At 45.0% G+C, this 22,681-nt stretch overlaps 1 protein-coding gene across 5 annotated transcripts in view; it reads right to left on the bottom strand.

Moving 5' to 3' along the window:
- FLNB (filamin B) overlaps nucleotides 1-18,799 on the bottom strand; it is a 92,688-nt gene extending 73,889 nt beyond the window's left edge. For 2 of the 5 annotated variants that reach the window (XM_044451378.1, XM_044451380.1), the window contains exon 1: nucleotides 18,356-18,797. In XM_044451378.1, coding sequence (XP_044307313.1) covers nucleotides 18,356-18,797 — 442 coding nt within the window. Of the gene's footprint in view, nucleotides 1-18,355 lie in introns of all 5 variants that reach the window. The other 3 variants (XM_044451381.1, XM_044451382.1, XM_044451383.1) reach the window with 2 other exon arrangements.
- Between the last annotated feature and the right edge of the window lie 3,882 nt (nucleotides 18,800-22,681).

Raw genomic sequence — 22,681 nt, 5'->3', positions numbered from 1 at the left:
AATCAGCACGGGTGGGGCAGTTCAGGACTACAGGCTATGCAAAACCACTGCAGCTGCCACCTTTCACAGGCCTTTCCTAGAAGAACTTCTTTACCTGAGCAGCAGCATACGCTTAAACAGCAGGAGGAATTGGTCGGGGAAAACCCATAACCTGGGAGCATCTGTATTGTAATATTCCAGGGTAGCAATGTTGATGCAGAATTTAATCCTGCAATTAATTTCAGCCATATCAATACTTCAGAGGACAGTGCTGTCCATAGAAGCCATCTACTATGAGCAACAATAGTTCACAAGTTTGCAGTTTACGGGCATTTATCGCAGCCTTTCCTCAAAATACTAACAGATTCCCTACTCAAGAATAAACTGCAGCAATCAGGAAATAACAGAAATAACAAATATTAGTGGTATACCTACTGGAAAAGAAACCATGCTCTGAAAATGGACAGAACTTCTGAGGGGAGAATGCTCATATCTGTGGCATATACTCACAGATGCCCGCCCCCCACCCCCAGCAGCAGCAGCCCCTGTGACAACAAAAAGCTCTTCCCACTGGCATTCAGATTCAGATGAAGGAAGTATTCATAGAAATAGTATGACATTCATTTTTGCCTGGCTTATTTCTGTATCTCCAGGCTTCATCTGAAAGCCAGTCACAGTACAATCAGTTGACTCTGAGAAAAAGCTCCGTCTTCTATTGCTCTTACCATCCTGGCTACGTTGTTCTATTGCCAGGATAAGTATGCGTAGTTGTCCTAAACTCTAACATTAGCCATCTTGCAACAATGGTTGGCACCAGCCATTAAGTACTTAAATGCCTTCAGGCTTGAATAAATCTTCTTGCCACATTGTGTGGCAGTCACCCCCTAGCAAGCAGAACAGCCATATCCTTTCCAGCTTCAGAGCATCAGCAGAAAGTCGCTTGGCACCTGTGCAACCAAGATGAAGAGCGCACAGGGCACACAGAGTCTGAAAGGTGCTCCCTCCTTCTACTCTTTCCCAAAGAAAAGGCCAGCATAACGGTGTGATAGATGGAGGAGCTGTCAAACCTAATTTTGGGTTGGCCAGGACGGCTGTCCCAAAAAATTAGCGCTCTCCTACTTCTATGGAGAGACATCAAAGCATACAATAAGAAGATGGTGGGAAGATTTAGCCCATTTTTAATTTGCAGAGACACTTTTCCATGTGTTTATATTTTTGTTGGTTTCCACTAAATGCCTCCTTCACTAGCCACATGCTTGACTCTGCAAGAGGCAGGCCAGTCTTTCAGTGTGACATTTGAGAGGCAGCGGCAGCAATGCAAGGCCTTCCGAGGAATGCTGGTGCTGTGGGTTGAGCAGCCCACACAGCCTGCAGTGGTATGTGCCATGGTTCAGTGCACATCCTTCTGCTGCAAGTAAACATCTTTAATAGGAGTGAAGGCTTTCCCATAGGACAAGAACAGTGCCACCTCAGACCAAGGCTGGAAGGCCCACTAGGATCACATTGCAAATTCACCCCTTTCACACAACAGACCCTCATTTAGCCTTCAGACATGTTTGGCTCTGCATCTGTGGGCAATGCTGGAACACAGATTATGTCAGCTTGAAGCCAGCTGTTGCCTTCTCATTTCCAGGTCTCAATACCCTCTCATTTGATAATACTGCGGCTTGTCAAAATACATGGTTTGTGCAGCCACTTATTGCTAGTTGCAATTTACATGCGCAGCTGTAACTCTATCCTAGGTGCTTGTTGGCAGAGAGGCAGAAAATGAGGAATGAGTCGTTTCTGAAATAAGAACTAGATGGATGCATTCATATTTTGTGTCTGTGCATCATGCTCGCCTGCAGGTTTTCTCCTTGGAAAAGAAAAATCAGAACTTTCTTGGCCCTGACAGAAGAAATGCTTATTATTACAGGCTTGAGAAAATGAGAGGCAGTGAAGCACCAACACCCTTCTCCGAGACTCTTCTCATCAGAGCTTGTTATCTCTACAAACATAGAATCCTTGTTTTTCACTTTTAATAATGCCAAAAGGATTACAACCCAAACTCTATATCCAGCAATACAGGTAACAGTCTAGTCAGGCCTGGAACAAACAAGCTCATGAATCCTGTACAGCTGGACAGCTCAAAGCTGCTTAGGAGAACCCTCCCGGGAGTGGCCCCTTTCATGCCGTGGGCTCATTTGTCACCATCACCTCGGCAAGCAAGTCTCCACGTGGGTGGGGGACAGGGGTGGTCCATTAATCCCACAGCAGGGAAGAGTCAAGCAAGCCTTGCCTTTGGCAGAGTGAGGCAGCTGGTTTTAGGTGAAGAAGATATGCATGGCTGCTATAGTTTTATTGCCAGTGTCCTCAGAAGCACCTGTGGCATTTTCACTCCTCTAGTGCCAAAACAACCTGACTAGTTGTCATTAGGTTCATGTATTGCCCAGTAACTGAAGTTCTGAGTGGTTCACAACAATTAAAGCCATAAAATACAGAATAAGACATATTTCTAATTGAAACTACAATAGAAATCAAAGTAGAACTCAGCAGCTGTGTAACAATTTAGAATACAGTCATAAAGATAAAACCATAAAAACTAAGAATGAAAAGGCTTTGAAGAATACGGCTCCATCTGGCTCCCAAAGCACACAACAAACAGCAGGCAACCCCTCAAGGGAAGGCACTCCACAACCAGGGTGCTACAGGTTAAGCTACCTCCATTGGCAGGACTACCTGAAGAAGAGCTTCTGAAGAAGATAAAGGTCTGGGCAGGTGTAAATTAGGTGAACCAGTCCTTCAGGTAACCTGGCCTCAAGTTGTGTTGGCCTGTGAAAGTGAAAGGCAGCATTTTAAATTGGGCCCAGAAACAGACTGGGAGCCAATACTGGCACCTTTGGTTAGATGGTAGCACCATCTGTTGCTCTTCCTTAAAAGCCAGCCCACTTTCTCCCTGCCCTAGTCTGCCATGTGCTGAGCATTCACAGGGGCATCTTGCGGCAAACAGATCCAAGCAAGTCTGTGAGGACCACCTGTACACACTGCCTGCTGCCCACTGTGCAACTTAGTTCTGCTTTGCACCCATGACTGGTGGGCTTTGTGAACTTTGCACAAAGAATTGCATGCTCGTGTCCTTTGTGCAAAGAAGGGGCCTGCTACCCTTCCTAAGCATTTATGGACTTGATCTTGGCTCACTTCCTGGCCAAGGCCAAGTTCAGGGAAGAAGCCCAGCAAACATGCGAGACCCCAATTCCAGCCAGATCTTCAAATTTCCTACAGGAAACCAAACAGAAATGGGAAAGGATGCCATGATTAAGACAGGATGAGGTGAAGATACGAAAGGATATTCTTTTTTTAACCATTTATTCCACTAGCACAGTCTTTGGTTGTCATTTATTTTGCATCCTAAATGCCATGTGTTTGCACCATGTAATACAGTCCAGCCTAGAGCCATGTGAAATCTCTTCCTAAAGCAGTTTTGGAAGATTCCCGTTACTCGGCTAGAACAACTAATCTTGGATCAGCTAGTATTAGGGGCAGCACATCAGTGACAAAGTCTCGGAAGCTTCCAAGACTAATGTCTGTGGTATTAGCAAGCATGTTTACTCACACTGGGTGTGGGTCAAGATGCTTCTAGGCAGCTGCCCCCAATAGAGGATTGGGCAGATAAGTGAAGCTATTCAGATATGGTCCAGCCAAATATCTTCTGTTCAGCACACGCCAAGCACTAGAGCCACAGTGGACGGGCTTTTCAGAGCCAAAACCAACACAGTGGAAGTAATCAGAAGTGATTACTGTTTAGGGAAATCCTTGACTACAATGTACACTTTGATTCAGTTTTTCCATCTGAAACCATCCAGAGTCACCACGCTAACCAGACTGGCGAGAGGAAATCCCATTCATGCAGGAATGCGCAGTTCAGCCAGGCTCCATCACAGCCAGAACGCAGTATTCCGAAAAAGCAAGTACTCTAGTTCAAGAAAACAATTCAACATACACAGCAACACACCCCATTAAAATCTGATGCTACTGTGAGATATTTCTTCAACTAAGATGTACTGAAGCATCTTAATCAAGATTATGTGGGCAGCTTGTGGCCTGCAACAGAAATCCCAAAACGATTCCTATTTTAATTGGTTAACCAAGATCTCAAATGATGATTCATCCATGTCCTAATGTGGCCACCACATTGAGTTTTGGGCCAAGTTAAACAATAAAGTAACTGATGCCTACTTTTTTTTAAAGATTTGACACATCAAGGCTATTAAGGCAGAACTGCCTTGATCATTTTCAGGAGGTTACTCTATCTCCACCCCATTCACTACACTGTGATACAACCTTGATATTTTGCATGCTATTGTAGAGCCATCCTGTTTTTGAGCTGCTGTATTACCCAGAATTAGAGGAAACCCAGCTGCTTCCTTTAACAGCTGGCAGCCTTGTCACAGCACTAAAGCACAAGGCTTGCTCATCTGCATTTATATTTAGGGACTTAAAATCTCGTATAATGAACACTAATGTCTTTATAGAGCAAGCACAAAATACATTTAATCAGGTTATGCCACATGAAAGCTGTATCATGACTAATTCAAGTACTGTTATCCAAAAGCGTTCAGGAATTTTTCTTCAATCAAGGCTGATTTACTCGGTGTATTGTACTTATTATTTGAAGGGGGCAAGAAGAAGGTGACACACTGATCTTGGGGTTTACATTTGGACAGAAATATTGATTGCTATATAACTACTAGGCGATCAGATGGAAACCATGCAGATACTGGATACTTGCTGTACACAGGAAGGGTTATTCATACTCTATGATCACAGACCCCCTCCAGGAAGATCCTTTTTTATTTTGGAGCTATATTTTTATAGCAACTGCATTAGCCACCATGTTCACTTTAACTTCCATAATTTGGGGACATATTTTGTAAGCAGCTTAGAGCTACCCTGAAGAGCCTAGCCACTTTCACAGGATACACACTAACAGAGAAGGATCTGTGACCTCATCCTGATGTCCTTGCACTCAGAGGCTTGACTTAGAGGCTTTCTCTGCCTCTATGCCATTCAAGCACAGCTTCATCAACGGCCTGGTCGTGTCTCAGTAGCTCGCAATCTCCTCTGCCATATAAGCCACGGGGCATGCACTTGCTGCAGAATCGCCTTCCTTAGCTTTCTGCTTACTTGTGAATCTCTTTACTTAGAAACCCCATTCTTGAGTTGTCATATCAGGATCTTCAGCAGCTGGAGGTGAGACTCTTAAACACAGCTGACACAATCCCTTGAGGGCTGGCTTTCCCAACTCGGTAGCCTCCTAGGGTGTTAGACGACACTTCCATTCTGGCTGAGTGTCATGGGACTCGCAGTCTAACACATCTGGAGGCCACCAGGTTCAGGAAGGCTGCTTCAGAGAATTCAAGAAACCACTCTGCCAGAACCTATTTTCAAGCTGCTGCAACTGGAAACTGCACAGGGATGCTGCACAGCTATCTTGTTACAGGCACTGCTCCAAATGGAAGTCTCATTTAGCATTTTTGCTGTCCCCTTCCCACTAATAACTGTAATCAAGGCCTCCTTCTATAGTACCACTTGAAATAAGATTGGGGGTTATGCCAAAGTGGCTTTCAGTTACTGAAAAGCAGAAAAAGAAACTGTACTGCTGAGGATGTTGTTTTGAAGCTCATTCATAAATGAAAGAACACATTTAATTTTTATTTCCAGCTCATCGAGTTTGACACTCCACAGTGACGAATGAGATCAGTATAGAACAGTGATAGGATAGTCAGGGTTGCATCTCTAACATTAAAGATAAGAATGTTGGCCAAAGGCCCAGGTGGCTTGTCTGATCATGGTGGCTGTTTGCTTACCCACTTAAGATATTTCCAAAACACAGCACAGCTGTACAAAGTCTGCCTTAAGTGCTTGGGTGGCCTCTGTCTTTGCAGACCATGTGATTGTAATAGCATACTTTTATACTGGCTGACTGCTATCAATTTTGCACAGCCGCAGGGGTCCATCTTGCATCTTCAACTTGGCATAAACAGAACTAGTGATGGGGGCTATAGATAGCCAAATCCTAAGCCCTGACCCCCATGCTAACCACCTCTTCTAGGATCAGGGTCAAGCTACGTATTACTGGAAAGCTGCAACTAGCATATATCTTTTTCTTCCAAAGAGAAGCACAGGGGATCCATGTTTAATTGGGATGCTAAAGGGCAGCAGGGGCTTTAGCTCCCCCACCCCACCCCACCCCACCCCACCCAGGTCAGGGGCCTTGGGCCTACCATTCACATTCTCACGAAATGCAAATTGCCACTTTGGGGCAATCGATGCTACAGGCATGGTGTCCCCAATCCAGATGGCAGAGGGTTAAAGGCCTTCTGACTAGGACCCTGATCCAGATCCACTTACTTTTGATGGAAAGAATAAAAACTGTAAGGTAGCTGCTACCTACTTCTTTATAGTAAAATGCTGTTTGACCCCTGCAAGGCATTGAGCCAGGCAACTAGTACGCTCTAAAGGGAATTCATCACTTTCTCTCAAAATCTTGCTCCCCTTATCTAGTTTAGGTATGTGCAGCATGACTACTAAGCTCGGGGGTTGCGGGGAGAGCAGCAAAACTTTCAAGCTAAGCTTTCAAGCTAAGCTTTGGAAAAGTCAGAAGCAAGAAGCTACCATTTAATGGTTAGAAGAGGAAAGACTTGCTGCTTTCTCCTTTTTCTAAGCTCAGGAAAATATGAAATGATGCCCACTCTTCTCCCAAACTCTCTGCATGCCAGATGACTTCCAAGAAAAGGACTTCCAACCACAAAGTAGAAGTCCCCTCCAAATCAAAGTTCTGCATATGGTGTGGATAATTCTAGAGGGGGACTAGGATCCTGGGACAGGCGCCCAGGTCTGAGGAAAGGTGGTGCAACCAAGACGATGCAGAGAGTTTCAGCTACAGGCAATATAGAAACGTAGAAACAAGCACAAGGAAGCTTTGCTGGTCACATTCTCGTCATATCTGGATGGGAGGCCACCCAGGGATATTATGCAGAGTCCTCAGTTTCATAATGGAGAACAGTCATAAAAATGCTTTTTTCCTCACTCAAGGAGCAATAGCCAGAATTAAATTTGCAGGTTACAGGGAGTGACCCTGCTTGCAAACTCTTACAAGAATATTAATGAGGCGGCCCAACACCAAACCAATCGGGAGTCAAGCCCTTTCAGCCAACTGTACTAGATTACATATTAGGCCTCTCCTTTTTATTATTAAAATGTTTATGTATCACTCTTTTGCCCAGTAGGGTCCTTAAAGCCATGTACCATAAAATCAGGAATAGAACATTTCTTTAAAAAACAGAGCGAAGATCATTTTAAAAGCCAAACACCCAACAAATTCAACAGGGATGGAGCCAGTATGACATAATTTTGCCATAGGGATCTCAGGAGGGAGTTCCACAGCTGAGGCACTGTTACAGAAAAAAAGCCTTTTTGTGTAACCCAATCTCTTAGTTGTGGGTCCCAGGACAAGACCTCTAACATCACAACTCATGGGCATACCCATACTGGAGAAGGCATTCCTTCAAATAACCTGTCTCCTGGTTACTGGTTTCCACTACAACAGCTCGATAGCCACAAAGGTTATGCCAGGCATACAGTTTCCACCTCTAAAACTCTACAGAAGGATATGACTTAATGATGAATTGAATGTAACTTTGCCAGTAGCCATTCATCAGATTAACAATGCAATTCGGCACAGATGGTTTGCTTTCACATGACATAATTTTGCTGCCAACAGCACAGCCACTTTTTTTTCACCTTTTTCAGAAATGTGATGAGAAGTTAATCCTGTGGACCCTTCAAACTAATAAAGACTCAATTGTATTTGCTTCCTTCTTAAAGGAAAGGCCGCTCAAACTACAGGGGAATAAATCAAGGAAGGTGCATCTCCCGTAGAAGCTACTTGACTGTATAAGCATAACTTGATGACCTGGCTCAAGCATAACAACCAGAATACGGACTATGTCATAGACTTGTACGTAACGTGTGAACTCTGCACTATAATTTAGCCCTGGTTTGTTAACCATTAACAACCAAGGAAAAGAATCCATGATTTACGATGCTGTGAATTCTGGATGATTCATAGTTAGCGACCCAAAACTAAACCATAAATCAAGATTCACATGTAACAAAAGTGTACAATTCAACAACAACCTGTACTCAGAATTGTTTTCACATATGAAGCAGACTTTCACAACTGGTACCCTCCAGATGTGTTGGAAGGCACCAGGTTGCAATCCCACATATCCCCAGCCAGTATTGCAGACTGACACCTGGAGAGCACCAGGATGGAAAAGCTGGTGCATGCTATAGGTAAAGATTAATTTAACTCAGGCTTGTCAGGGATGGAAAGACTTTCACTGCAATTCACCAGCATATTTAGATGCCCAGGCAACCAGGAACACAAACATCAACAGTGGCATCCTATCACAAGTGTAAGGGGGAGTGTCTGAGTCATTGTTTGAAGTGTCCACATCACAGCCTTGACTGGAGTGAATCAGGCTTCTGAAAGAGCCATGTTATCAGCACTGATTTTGCATCACCTGATTTTCCAGTACCTCAAGGCTAGGTCTGCAATAGAGCAGGGATACCAGTTGGAACTCAGTCTGAAGATAAGCAACATAGTTTTACAAAGGTGTTTCAAGTAAGGATGATTAATGACTGAGTTATCAGGTAGAAATCAATAACTGAACCTTGTCCCTTCTGCAGGAAGTTTGTTATATATTAAATCATTGTTCTAGCAACAAAGAAGTTGTGTCAGGCTTCACAGAATATTGCCATTATGACAATTTCCAAGCATTTATCATTCCTATACTAGTTCTTTCAGGAAGTACCAGCTTGTTGCGACATGGAAGGAGACAAGAGACAAATTTCCAATATCATGTTCAATAGTAAGTTGTAAGATAGTTTCTGATCAGAAAAAAAATTGTACTTACATGCGCAATACTGAAAAAGAATCAGGAAAAACATTTTTCATGCAAAACATGTGCTACCAAGACCACAGTATTTTAAATACATTTCTATTTCATGTTTAAAGGACTACTATCAAACTAACAATAGTTTCAATATCATAAAAAGTTAAGCAGTAACAGAGTCTTATGCTGTTTGTTTTTATTTATTAACTACACCAAAGCTGTTTTAATTTTACCTAAAGCCTCTCATTCTCTTGAGTATACACACAGCAGCTTAAACAAAGCCATCAGCTGACAAGTCTAAAGTAAAGCTGAGAAAACTGCATATTGTATTGAATGGGAGAGTTGATATTTTTCCTTTGGCTGAAGGACAACTATATTTCTATATGATTGAGTCAACCCTTCAGCTCAAGTGAAATCTTCTGTCTTTTCTTCCATTTGCATGTTAAATCAGCTTTCCCCAACCTGGCACTCTCCAGCTGTTTTGTAATGGAGCCAAGTTTATCTTCAGTTGAACCTATTGTCTCTTTAACTATTGTCTGCGGTAACCATGTCACAGCCAGTGCTGTAGACCTGAAGTCACATCACAGGTCAACTGATTAAGCCATCCAAATTGTGAAATACTATTTTTCCACAGGATAGATTTCAGCTCTACTAAGAAAGCTACTAGTTCCAACTAGTTCCAGACAAGCCACTTGAACTAGTACTTTTTTCTGGAAAAGCTGGCTTGTGTCATATTTTCATTCACTCATTTAACTTCCGAGTTCCCCTAGAACTGAAACTTTCAGGGCAAAATACATAAATGCATAGCAAAAACAATGCGATCCAGTTAAATACAACAACCAAAACTAAGAACAGCCACAAAGACAGTACAAAATAGACTAAAATGCTAAGTTGACTGAGAAATATCCATGAAGATCAGAACAGCTTCAGGACACAATTTTGATGCGTCTCGGCAGTAAGATGCCATAGAAGTCTCAAATAAAGTATTCACTTGGTGCCAAAAGAATTGAAGTAGGCACCGGGCAGGCATCTCTGGGAACTGGGGATCTATTATTAAGAAGGCTCACTCAAGAGCAGCAACCTGCCAAATCTCAAGAGGCACAGAGGGCAGGGCCGTGGTGATTTCAGTCAGACTAATACACAGTCTAGCCTTCAGGTACACTTTGATACGATCACAACACCTATTTCCAGTCAATACTTTCACTGCCACATTTTATGCTAATCAAAGTTTGCATGACTGCCTTTGAGACATCCCAACTTACAATATATTGCAGAAATCTAAATAAGTTGCCAAGGCATGGATTGCTGAAACCAGGCGATCACCACTGATGCAGGTGGCATACTGGACTAAGCTGGAGAAAGACACTCTGTGCCACAGAGGACAATGATGTCTCTAACTCATGGATCAACAAGAACTCCCAAGCTCTCAGCATGATCCTTTGCAGGTGAGCAACCCCTTCCAGAACAGCTTGAATACCACCAACTCCCATAAATAAGCCAGCCACCAACAGTGCCTTGATCTTATCTGATAGTTTCCAATCCATTACTGTGGGCAAAAGTACTTCCACTGCCTCATCCGGGCCTGATGAAGAGATCTGCACTCTAAATCCTCATTCAAAAGTTTTATGTATATACTCAATAGCATGGGGGACAAAAAGAACTTTGCAGGATAAATGCCAAGAAAGCAAGCAAATACCCCACAGCAACACCTTCTGAGAAACACAGCAAAGTCATTTCAATAATCCAAAACTCAAACTTTCCAGAAGAATATCATGGTTGGGGGCCAAGAAATTGAGGAGAAACAGGTAACATGTTCTCTCCTCAGCACAGTTTAACCAAAACTGGCCTAACAAAGCAGCCAGACTGAAACAGCCAAGAAATCCATTTTAACCAAGAGCACCTCCATCTGGCTTGTTCACCATGCACTGGAGCACTTTGTCCAAGAAGGGGATGCTAGCCACTGACTTCAAGATGCTCTAGATTCAAATATTTATTCATTCCAGGAACTGCTGCCTTACTCCTTTGTTGCAGGAGTCTGGGACCACTCTAATCCTTAAAGAGTGGTTTGTGTTTAAGCTTCTCATACTAGCTTGGATTTTTCTAAATTAGTAGGTGGTGACTGAAGTTAACCCCTCAGACATTTTAGGCAACAGGTTACAGCTATGTTGCTCAAGGTGAACGTTATGCTATTTTTCCTGGCCAGAGACTGTTGACAGAAGATGGTAGGCAGAGAGGAAAGTGAGGCAGGTATTCACCTCTTTTGTACTTTCCTGTGGAAGCCAAGCTACCTCAGGAACTAGAGAGTCACATAGATGGGGGGAAACCCAACCCACCTGTGGTGCAATGACACAAGGTCCTCCCCATTGGCTAAACTAAAAACATACTAACTAGCTGCCCCTCGCCTCAGAGGCATTGCACCTTGAAACAGCCAAATCCCCACTATTTTAGCTGTTACCTAGGTATTTCAGTATGTGTACACACACACACAGAGTGGGGTGTGACCATTACCTGGCAGCAACAAAACCACCTTTTTTCTATGTAAAAGCTGCTACTTCTCTTTGCTAAGCTAAACTGCATATGAAGAAACACATAAATCAAAAAATTTCAGTTGATACTCCACCCTAAAACTTGAGTACAGGTTACTTCCTTGAATTGCTACATGAAGACTGGAAGTTGCTTCTATAGCATTACTAATTGCAACTCAATTAACACGCCCAGTCTCACACACCCTGGTGAGTCACTGATAGTAGCGATTGCATTAAACACCTAGTGACTTTGGCTTGTCCCCAAATAGTGTCTTCATCAGAACATTGCTTATCAGAGTTCTGTTAAACTGAGTCAACCATTACTTAGCCAATATGGGTGCGACTAGGAGTGCTTTTTCTCCTTAAAAAAATACCTCTATCCTTTGACACCAAGAGGTATTTCCTCTAGCAAAGTAAAGATATGGTTAGTCTTGAAAATCTCATCCCATTCCATTCATGCACACTTCTCTGAACAGTATATCAAACATGTTAGGAAACTTCAAAAATATAAATTGGCACGGGACAAAAACAGTTGAAAGCAGTGCTCCTGCATTTTTATTTCATGCTGCCTATAAGCCCATCATTATCACCACCACCACTCTGGGTTTCTATCCTGCCTTCCTTTTCTTGTAAGGAACCCGAGGCAGCTTACACACTTCTTCATTCCGTTTTATCCTCATAACAACCTTTCAGGTAGGTTGGAGTCTCTGACTGGCCCCAGAGAGCATCAGGGCTGAGTGGGCAACAGAACCTGGATCTCTGAAGTCCCAGTCCAACATTCCAACTATGCCACACTGGCAAACTCAACTCTGATCAGACTCTGACTTAAACTCTCTACACTACAGTAGTTTAATTGCTCAATGCAAGTCTGGTTCATGAACGACAGCATGACTGCTTGCATGAGTGAGGCTTCCAGAATGTAGCACAGCCAATAAATTAGCATGAACTGGCATTTTTAATCACCAATTTAGAGCAGCTTGAAGAATGGAATCTGGAGCATTTCTCCCTTGATTTGTGCTTACCTGATGCAGACAATTGCTTTAAAAAAAACTGCCAGGCTTACTGTAGGAAAAAGTTCCCATATAAAAACCTGGCAATTCCTATGGTATGAAGCACACCAAGAGCAGCACTCTCAGTCATACAGCAATCACTATTTTAAGTTTTGATGAATTCCTACTTATGCGGCATCCACTAGGCTTCTATATATTAATCAGTTCTGTGCTTAAGCAGAAAGCTACGTTGTAACTTGCTTGGAGCAAGTGAATGAAAACAGTTCAGCAAAATACCAGTTATTAAATTTGATAGTTAGTCATTAGCTGCATGTTACTGCCAAAACACACAGGTGCTTAAGTATCTTCCAACATGAAGAAGGGTGGTGGTGAATATGCCTCTTGATGACTGAAGCATCTTTCAGTATCAAGGCAGCTCGCTACAAGTGCTTATACATCCAAAGTCTAAATGCTGAGTGATGACACTAACACAGTAGGTTCATGAAATCTACATCTAGATTGGAGTTACCCAAAAGATGGTGAATTGATTCAATGAATGCATGCCAGTGAATTGCTGTTGCTTTTGGTCTAGTAAAACCAAATTAAAAACCAATGGGACTTTCCTACTTGTTTCAGGAATCTAGATACTTGAGGTAAGATTAACCCTTAGTGCCATAATAGCCTATCTCCCAAAATGGTATGGTCATTCAGTATTCTGTGTACGTTAGCCATAGCTAGTTAAGGCTGATGGGTGCTTTCATTCTGATGATGAAATTGGGGGTTTCAGAGTTAGGTCTCCAGAATTAGGCCATAATCCTGTATCCAATAAACTGGGCATGAGTCCCATCAAATGCCACTTACTTTCAGCTAAGCATATGTAAGGCAGCACTGTTAACAACTCTCAGGCTATGCCACAGTATGCTCTCCAAGACCAAAAAACTTGTATTCCGGAGTGGGCAACAGCATGCCAGAGAAAGGAAAGAGGACAGCACATGAGCCCAGTCTCATGTGCGGCAGGGCAATGCGCAGGAAGCTGAGCACAATGTCAAGAGTAGTCTGGTCCTGTGGCCCCATCCTGTTATGACACCGTGATAAATCATAAAGCAATCAAATCATAGCTATACTATCTCCTGGTCTAAAAGTAAGCGTCTGTCTCCCTAGGATAATCTACCTCATGACAAAGGTCACCAGCTGAAAGTGGAATCTGAAGTATTTGTCCCTTACTTAGCTTCCCTGAGGCTGACATTTAGTAGACATTTTCTTGATACACTGAGTGGGAATCTTTAACACATCCCAACCTTTCCCAGATATTAATCACAGAACCAGTTTATAGGCAGTAAGCAGCCATCGCACATGTGCAATAGGTGATGGTCTTTGTTTAGTGAAAGACAAACCTGGTTCACATGTAACAGTGGCAAATTCAGGGTTAATTCACTGCCACATTCATTACCCCATGTCATTCATTACTACTTTGCATATACAGCCTCCAATCGGATGTTGTTCTGTACCATCCAAATCCAGGTGCTATGCTCATGAGTTCAACAAGACACAGTTAACCACTGGTTTATTCCTAGCATATCTGTGGATTGTTGAACTCGTGATTAACACAGTGTTTGAGTCTGAGCATCATGGAGCAACATCCAATCAGAAGATCCCTCCGCAAAATTATGATGCATCTGCCATGGCAAACTCAGGATTATTTAACCCATGATTTGCTGCTATTATATGCAAACAGCCCGTTCACAAAGAAAAAATTCTGCTAACACACAGCATAAGTAACGAGTATACAATTCCTATTGTTGTTTCAGTTGGCACTTTGCACAATACATTCTGCTGTTAATATTTAAACTGAGAAGTAGAGTGAAGTAATTCCTGGAAAAGTAAGTTTGTAGCAGCTGTCAGGGGTATTTTCCCACAAGGAGGCCGATTCAAAGCTCAGCAAGGTTTCCCTGCTTCAAAACATATGGATTACATACAAAGAACCAACATTCTTTCTCCTATACTTTTCCTTGAAACCTTACGTCTATTTACACAGACACAACGTCTCTGAAGTTATGCTTCAGGTCTCTAATTCAAGGTCACGTTTTGCTCATAACAGCATAGTTTTATACTCCAGAGACACAACTGCAGAAAGAACAGAGTTACTTCCCTTGTTAAAATTCAGACAGACTTCCACAAACAGGGTAACAATTGTTAAACTTATGTTTTGGTTCCCACAGGCAGGTATTAGTTTTATTTTCCTTTATGTGTTAACATACCACTTGCACGCTGCTACTTGGCTGCTGATTTTGAGAACATATCAAGATTTAGCTATGGGAATGATTTGTTATTAAAATCTTAAAAGTTGAAGAGCTACTTTCACTTTCAGACCACTATAATTCTGTCCCCACACTTCCTTTAGGAAGCTCCCAGTGGCATAAGGTAGTCCCAAAATGTATCCAAGCATCAAGTAGATAAGACTTTTGTTGCTTTAAATGTGCAACTTTGTGTTCTCGTAAACCACTTTCTGGGACAACATTTACTTTTTTTTTTTTAAAGAGAGATTTATACATTCATGCCACAGCATCAAGCTTTCAAAGAAGATTGGTTACAGAGTTGTTTGGCAGCTGCTCATTTGCAGCAGTCCAAAAATCCAGCCAGTAAGTAATTTCCTACGTCTTTTCATCTTGCATGGGGAGGTGCTGTAATACAGATCCGTGTAGAGTTTTTCAGTGGAGGAAGTAAATGGTACAAGTTGCTCCCTGCACACCCCAACCTCCATTCCTAAAAGTTCAACAGGTTGGATGAGTATCTTCTGAGGATCTCTGCCGCAGCTGTCTTAAGTTTGAGCTGCCTTTTAGGGAAGAGTATTCTAAAACAGCATATAAGAATTATATCCATGACACATGAAAACAGAACAGCACAATGCTCAACTTCAATTGGAGTATGGGAGTTATAAAAGGAAAAGAAAGAGATACTATTTAAGAACTCTTCCAGTAGCCATGCACTGTGTCCACCTTTGCCCAGAACTCCTAAGTAATATCTAACTATGATAGGAATTGGCAGTATGCTACAGATAAATATTTGCCTTGATGTGGCTAGAGAGGGTGAAGTTTAAAGTGTGCTTAGAAAAACCATTCTTATTTTTGTTGCAAAAGGAACAGCAAGTCTCCTTGGACTGCAACCCTAACCCTAAGTTTTCTTGGAGTTATCCCCCAGAAAACAAATAGGTGATTGTTCAAAGTAGAAGGATGCATTTATGAGCAAGGTTAGGGTTTGATTTGTAGCTAACAAACCCACTAAGGTAGGGTCAGAGACACTGCTGAAAAATTATGAAGTACTATATAGCAACATTCATTTCAAAGCTCAAGTAGAGAAATTGTGTGTGTTCATGTAAGCCTTACATGAATGAGACGTTTCCATGAAAACAAGATCTCTAAGCAACAACACAACTATTTCCTCACTGTCTACAAGATTTAGCCTCAAGATATTAATCAGAACTCTGTTCATACAGCACTATCATGCAATTTATCATTAATTCAAAATGCATTTTCCCCAGCAGACACCAGAAACAGAACAGTGCTTATACTCAAATTACACATGCCACTTTTATAAAGTCCACTATCTATAAATTAGACTGTACCTATCCATTTGATAATTTAGCTGTATTCAAGAATTTTAAATTAATCACATTAACTTATAACACTGACATTCTTTGAATCACTACTTTTGAAGCATCTAGGCCTTTGCAGCTGGTGTCCAACCGGAACTTTAAGGCTCAGTTGTATCTTTGTTCCCTGGCCTACTATCCAATCATATCAACTAAGCAAAATGCAGCCTCAGATAAAAAACAAGAGATGGAATAAGTCTCATTCACCCTGTTCAATTCTGAAGTCTGGAATTGGGAAGCTTTTAAAAGGAGTGCTAAGAGGAAGAGTCAAACTCCAAAAGGAACAAAATATATTATGGCAAAACATAGTATTATTATTCATGGATAAGAGTCCTCTTCCATCAGCAGCATGAAGTGTTATCTTCAGCTAGTAAACTGATACAACACATGAGCATAACAGTTTGTGTGTAGTTGTACATCATTTTGTTGTCAGTTGGGATACGTGTAAAATATCTGATAAAATGGCCTCTTGCTAACAATTGTTACAATATAAGCTTTCATGAGCATTTCCACCATCACAGAACTTGTTCTGATGCCATTATTTCAGCTACTGTGCAAAGAGACAGTTGCCTGGAGTCTAGTTACTTACATATATCTCTAGATCAACAGTTACAGGAATCATGGTAGACAGTACCCTGAGTATCAAGATGGGTAGAAGCCACATCCACGGGTAGATGGCAGTCTATTGTACACAACCTACACAAGGGGACTTGACCACCAAAAGTCTACCACTGAAAGCCTTCCCTCCACACAAAGGTTGCAGATGAATACTAAGGTGAAAACCAGGAATGCCTGTGCCTAAGACTTGAGTTGACGTCTTGTGTTAATTGTAAGTTGATGGGTTGAGCTGAGCATGTGCTCTGAAATGATGTTCCCACTCCTTGCACATGTCCACCTGCACCATAATTTTGCCACCAACTCCAGCTTCTGCACTTCTCCCACAAGCCTGAAAGCTGCCTGCCCAGGCCTAGCATGTGAATTTGGCCCCAGGACACTAGAAAGTCAGCTACTGCTGACTCTGCAGCAAAGGAATACGAAGTAGAACCAACAGAAAGTGGTACTGCCTGAACTAGAGGAAACAACCCAACCCTGTAAGAGGAAAGACAAGGTCAGAGCGTATGTTGACCAAGGTCTTCAGAATGCTAATTAAAAGTCTGAAGCTCCCCGTGCAGCTTGCACCTGTTTGGACCCACTGTGTAAGCTGTGCACGCCCAAGTAACCGTATGATTTGTTTTGGCTCATTCACGTGTGCTTTGGAGTAGTAGGTGAGAAGTGGGCAGGCCGTTCTTCCTGACAGATGTCCTTTGAGAGGCAGAAGGCTGCTGGGCAAGCCAACACACCACAACCCACAGTAGTCCTTTATTTGTTTTTCAAACTGACACAAAGATCAGCCTGATGCGTCCTTCTCCCTGGAAAGCAGTCCAGCAGTGAAAAGGCTGCTCTCTGAATCAAGAGGAGGGCCTTTTGAACACTGCTAACTTTCATAAGCCTCCAACATCCAAACCAAAGTCATGCGGCCAAAGGGAAGCGGCTCTACCTGCTGGGAGGGGGGATACCTCAGGAAATCCTGTCTGAGCTGGCGGGCCATCTCCGGAGCCTCCTGCCGGGGTTCAAGGCTGGCCAGAGGCTTGCCGGCTGCGAGGGAGGGAGGGAAGGAAGTGGGCAGATACCCCAAGCCTCCATCGGACGGGAAACACCCGCTACGCTCGACCGACGGCGCTGCCACTAAAACGGGACCCGGGCAGCTCGGCGCCCGCCAAAAAAGTTGCGCCGCTTCGAAGCTGGCCTAGCGGACAGGAGCGGCCCCACCCCAAAGCCGCCAGGTGCCCGCCCCGGGCGTGCCCGGCCGGGATCCTCTCGCCAGCCCCACCCCGCCCCTGCACCGGGCGATACCGCTGGAGGAGAGGGGGGTCGGACGGCCCTCGGCGCCCCACGGCTTCTGGTCACCCCGCGGAGCACCATCTGGCGCTTGTGGGGTCACAAGCTGCAGGAGAGGCACCCGACACATCCCGCGGACTGAAGAGCGTCGGCCGAGCAGGCACAAAGGCTCCCCCCCGCCCAGCAGACCTGGCAGGCAAGGTGGCTCCCAGCCCTCCGCCTGCGCTGCCGGGGGTGGGGCGCGCGCAACACCTCGCGCCGCGGCGCAGCTGGTCCTCTCCTCGCCCTCGCCCGGCCACGCGCGGCGGCGAGGCGAGGCGAGCCTTGCCTTGGCTCCCCTCCTTTCCTTCCCTTCCTTTCCCTTCGCGGCGGGCGACGCGAGCGCGCCATGCTCACCGATGGAGACCAGCTTGATGTTCTCCTTCTCCAGGAACTCGAGCGCCACCGACACGTTCTCCAGCTGCATCTGTCGGAAGGTGGGTCGCTGGTGGTACTTGCGGTACATGTGCTTCTGGCTGAGCACCTCCAGCAGCGCGATGAGGCGCAGCCCGTCGCTCAGGTCGAACTGCAGGTTGCCGATCCGCTTGTTCACGCAGCGGAGGTGCTCGTTGCACCAGCGCGTGAAGGTGTTCTGCTGGATCCGCTTCCAGGGCGCATCCTCCGCCAGGTCCTTCTCGGTCACGGGCATGGCCGCGCAATCCGACTCGAGGTCGCTACGGCCCAGAGGGTGAGGGTGAGGCTGCTGCTGCCACCGAGGCTCCGAGCCGCGACTTTGCTCGCTGCTGTTGCCGCCTCCGCTCCAGTCACTGCGCGCCGCGCTCCGCGCCTGCGTGGTCATGCTGAGGTTGCCGCCGCCCCGCCTCCTGGGGCGGTAATGAAAGGGCAGCCCGAGCGGCCAACCAACTCACTCGCCCGCCTAGGCTGGCTGGCTCCCTCCTGCTGCTGGGTGGGAGCCAAATACAAACGGTCTTGTATCTGCAGGGGAAGATTGAACAGCGTCGTTAGCAGAGCAACGCCAGCTCGGCTCCAGGCGGCGCGGGCCGCCCTCCTTTCCCGCTGCACGCACACGTGCCGGCCGACAAAGCCCCCGAAGACGGGGAGCGCCTTTGCGAGGAAGCTTAAATACCCGCTCCGATCAAGGGATTGGACCCTGGCCAGAGAAAGGGCGGAGTCCGCCGGACAGCACAGCTGCGGGGCGGGGGGACGAGACCAGGCGAGACGAGAGTGCCGCGGCCCCGAGCCTGGGCACAGGCGCGGTCACGCCTCCCGTCCCTTATCTGCTTGTCTTGTGTCTTACCAGATCAGTGACCCATTTCTACCCCCAGCCTGTAATCACTTTACTGCCTCGGCCTCCACACACACAGGCAGTCGCTTTCGTCCTTCTGGGATGATCGGATGGAAAGGAAGTCAGTGGGGCAGGAGGGCAGAGGAAGCCGCAGAAAGCTCCGAGGCACCTTGGAGGCAGACCGCCCGCCCGGTGCGCTGTGGCAGAAGGTGAAAGCGTATGTCCTATATTTGCCAGTGCTTAAAGTACTGTGACAATGCGCTCATTTTATCCTAACCGGCTGAGGCAGCGTTCCCACTGTATGTAAAAGAGGCTTTCAGGAACCGCTGCTTGTCACACGTGGAAGGGGAATGCAAACGCATCTGTTGAAATCACCAGTGTTAGTCACACAAGATGCACAGAAGCCTTGCAACATGCAGTTCTTTTCTCACATCTTGTTGTTTATTCAGAACTAAACAGTAGGAGGGTGCTCTCCACCTAAGGTCAGGATACAGGTCAGCATTGTCAGGGAACCCCTTACAGGACTCCTGCTTCTGCCTGTCCACTTGTCCTCTCCGACAATGCAAGCATGGAAGAAACAGCAAAAGAGGAGGAGCCACAGCCTCCCCGTGCCTTGATGAGGAATTCTGCTAATGTGCAGCTCGACACTTTCTGTGCAGTTGTAAAAACAGTCCAAATACAATTTCGTGAAACTATATTTTTGCGCAATCAAAGACCTGGACTTCTATCTTCTTACAGTTTGCTAGTAGAAACTTTCTGGGAGATTGTTTGTGCACTGAGGAGGAGGGTGGGGCGACCGCAAATTCTTGTGCAGGTGAAAACAGTGCTTAGAATAAACTCTGCTGTCCTCTCCTGCATATAGACGGTGCCCAGGGAGAGAGCAAGCAAAGGGACAGCTGTGAAAATGGCACGGAAGGAGCCCTCCAAAATCTGGAGCCAATTCTGAATTGGGGCACAATCCACTGCCACTCTTCCCCCCTCAAGTCTAGGATGTAACTCAAATATTGGCTAGATTTGCCTTCTCTTCCTGAAACTTTGTGCCTTTAAAACCTGTTTGACTGGAAAATGCAGCTGAATCCTATTCTTTCTTAGATATCCACTGATCATACTGAAACTTACAGGGTCAGCATGCAAGAAAGATTAAAGAGAGATTGCAGTCAGAATGTTCTAAATCTAAGTGCAATCCGTGCATGAGGGAGGGAGTGTAAACATGCCTTCTGTAACAAGGGCTGTAACAAAGCTGGAGAACGTTGGGTGAGAGCAAAAAGAAGATTGTCAACACCAGGTATACCTCACTCCAGCAAGCATATGAAGGTCAAAGGAGGCTCCCAGAACACACTCTCTTTAAAGAGGAGCCATGAAGAAGGGCCTCTTCGGGTGACCTTAATTCATGGCAGGTGGGTGGTCACTGCAGTAGCGAACAGCCATGTAAGTTTGGGCCTGCTATCAACCATACTGGGCAGAGATCTTCCTCTTCTGATACTGGTGTAGAAGGAATAACTTCAGCCAGTGTACCTCCTCCCATCATGTCACGGTAACAGTAACAGATGCACTATCAAAATGATTCTAATGCAGTTGAAAAGGGCACACGAATACTTCTGTGTATATATTTGTATTATGTTTTGTTTTATTCTTATTTATGTAAGCCCTCCTGAGGCTATGCGAAAGGATGGCATACGAATACTCTAAATAAATAAATAACCCTGCCAACTCCTGAGATAGGAGATGAATTACTACAAGCAGACAGGTGCAGTTGAATGGCTACAATACTGTCAAAAACATGGATACAGAGCAGGGCTGTTGGGCCCCTTTCAGCCCAAGGGCAGAATGGCTTTCTGGAGCAGCTCACCAGGGCAGCATTTCCTTAAAGGGTGTGGACAAAGGGGCAGGTCAGAAATACCACCCTAGTTTAGCTGAAAGCTTTCGCACCAGTCTAAGCCTTAGAAGCATTTCATCTTTTCAGAATGGGGAAAATCTGCCCCGAGAGCTGCTAAACCATGATGGCTGGAGCTTCTGCATCCTTGGTGTACAGCCTGCAGTTTACAAGTTCCACTTCTAATGCAGAATACTGCTGGGCCAGCGAGAAAAATGCATTCACTGGAGTGAGTCCGAAAGCACTCTCCTGGGCCTTTGCCCCAGGAGGTGCTGGCAGAGGACTGACCACCCCACATAAATTTTCAGCTTTCACCGAACAAATTAAATCTCATCTGGGCCTTTTATTTGAGGAAGTATTACAGGCACATGCTGCAGGAACTTTTCCATCCAATCTTTTTCCATTGTGGCTGCTCTTCAGTAATTTCGTGCCTCTCACCACCAACGTTCTGACTGTGAGCTCGGTCCTTCCTGAGAAAGATTGTGGTTTGTTTGTGGTTTAGGTTATTGGTATGGGCAACTAGCCTCTGTCCTCCTGAGCCTAAGTTCCTGTTCTAGTGTATTCCTACATAATGCTGAATTTATTGTTCAATTCTTGCTATGCTTTGTGCATGGCTGTATGTTCAGCCCAAGGAAGAGGTGAAGAGCCGTCCAGCATGGATGTCGCTGGCACATCCGCAAAATAATGGATGTGCGCAACATACCTGTTCAGCTGCATCGACTGTGCTACAAGCAGCCCATGCTCTTTCCCTTGCACGTTAGTTTTGAGTGAGAAGTGAGGCATGGTGGGGAAGGGCTCCAGCGGCTCCATCTGTGTTTTTTATTTTTATTTTTTTGGTGTGTGCTCCCGGAAGCCCTTCCCTGAAATTTAAAGGGAATATGTCATACTTGGATAATTCCCTTTCCTGTCATCATGCTAGTTAGGAAGAGTCATTCCATTTCCTAACCAACCACTGAAATGCTGGGAAGAGCAATGCCTGTGAGGTGCCCCCAGAGCTGATGCCAAGTCCAAGGTGTTCGTGGAGATGGACCAACAGGGAGCGAAGCAGCAGCAGCTCCGCCGTGGCTCCGGCTGCAGGGGGAAGCCTGCTTCAAGGAACAACTGTGGCTACTTGCACCACAGGTGCTGTTTTTCAAAGGACATCTGGCTGGAAACAGAAACTAGGGCTGGCTGTAGCGGGTTGTAGTTGCCAGATGCTGTCCTCTTACTTCATTTCTAATAAATATTGACAAGCAGTCTGGCACCTTGCACTGGACTAGCTAAATACTCTTAAAAAACACACACACACACGAGCGCAACAGGCAGTAGCTTTGAAGAAGAGTTCCTTTAAAATGGTGCTTATCAGAAAGGCAGTGACCCTGTGGGTTTGTTCCCTTGGGAACAAGAGTAATTATCATTGACTGGAACTTCCATTCGGATAACCAGTTTTTGTCTACATAAGCTCCTTTTAGAAATCAGGCCAAGATCGTCCCCAGCACTGCCCTCTCCCCCATCCCACAGGACTTCAGGAAGACTTCACTGTGCAAACCACCCACCTCAGACCCAGAAAGAGCCAGTCTATGCA

This window comes from Varanus komodoensis, unplaced genomic scaffold (assembly GCF_004798865.1).
Source record: "Varanus komodoensis strain SLA01 unplaced genomic scaffold, ASM479886v1 scaffold6_2, whole genome shotgun sequence".
Taxonomy (NCBI): Eukaryota; Metazoa; Chordata; class Lepidosauria; order Squamata; family Varanidae; genus Varanus; species Varanus komodoensis.
This window is presented reverse-complemented; position numbering and strand designations above follow the sequence as displayed.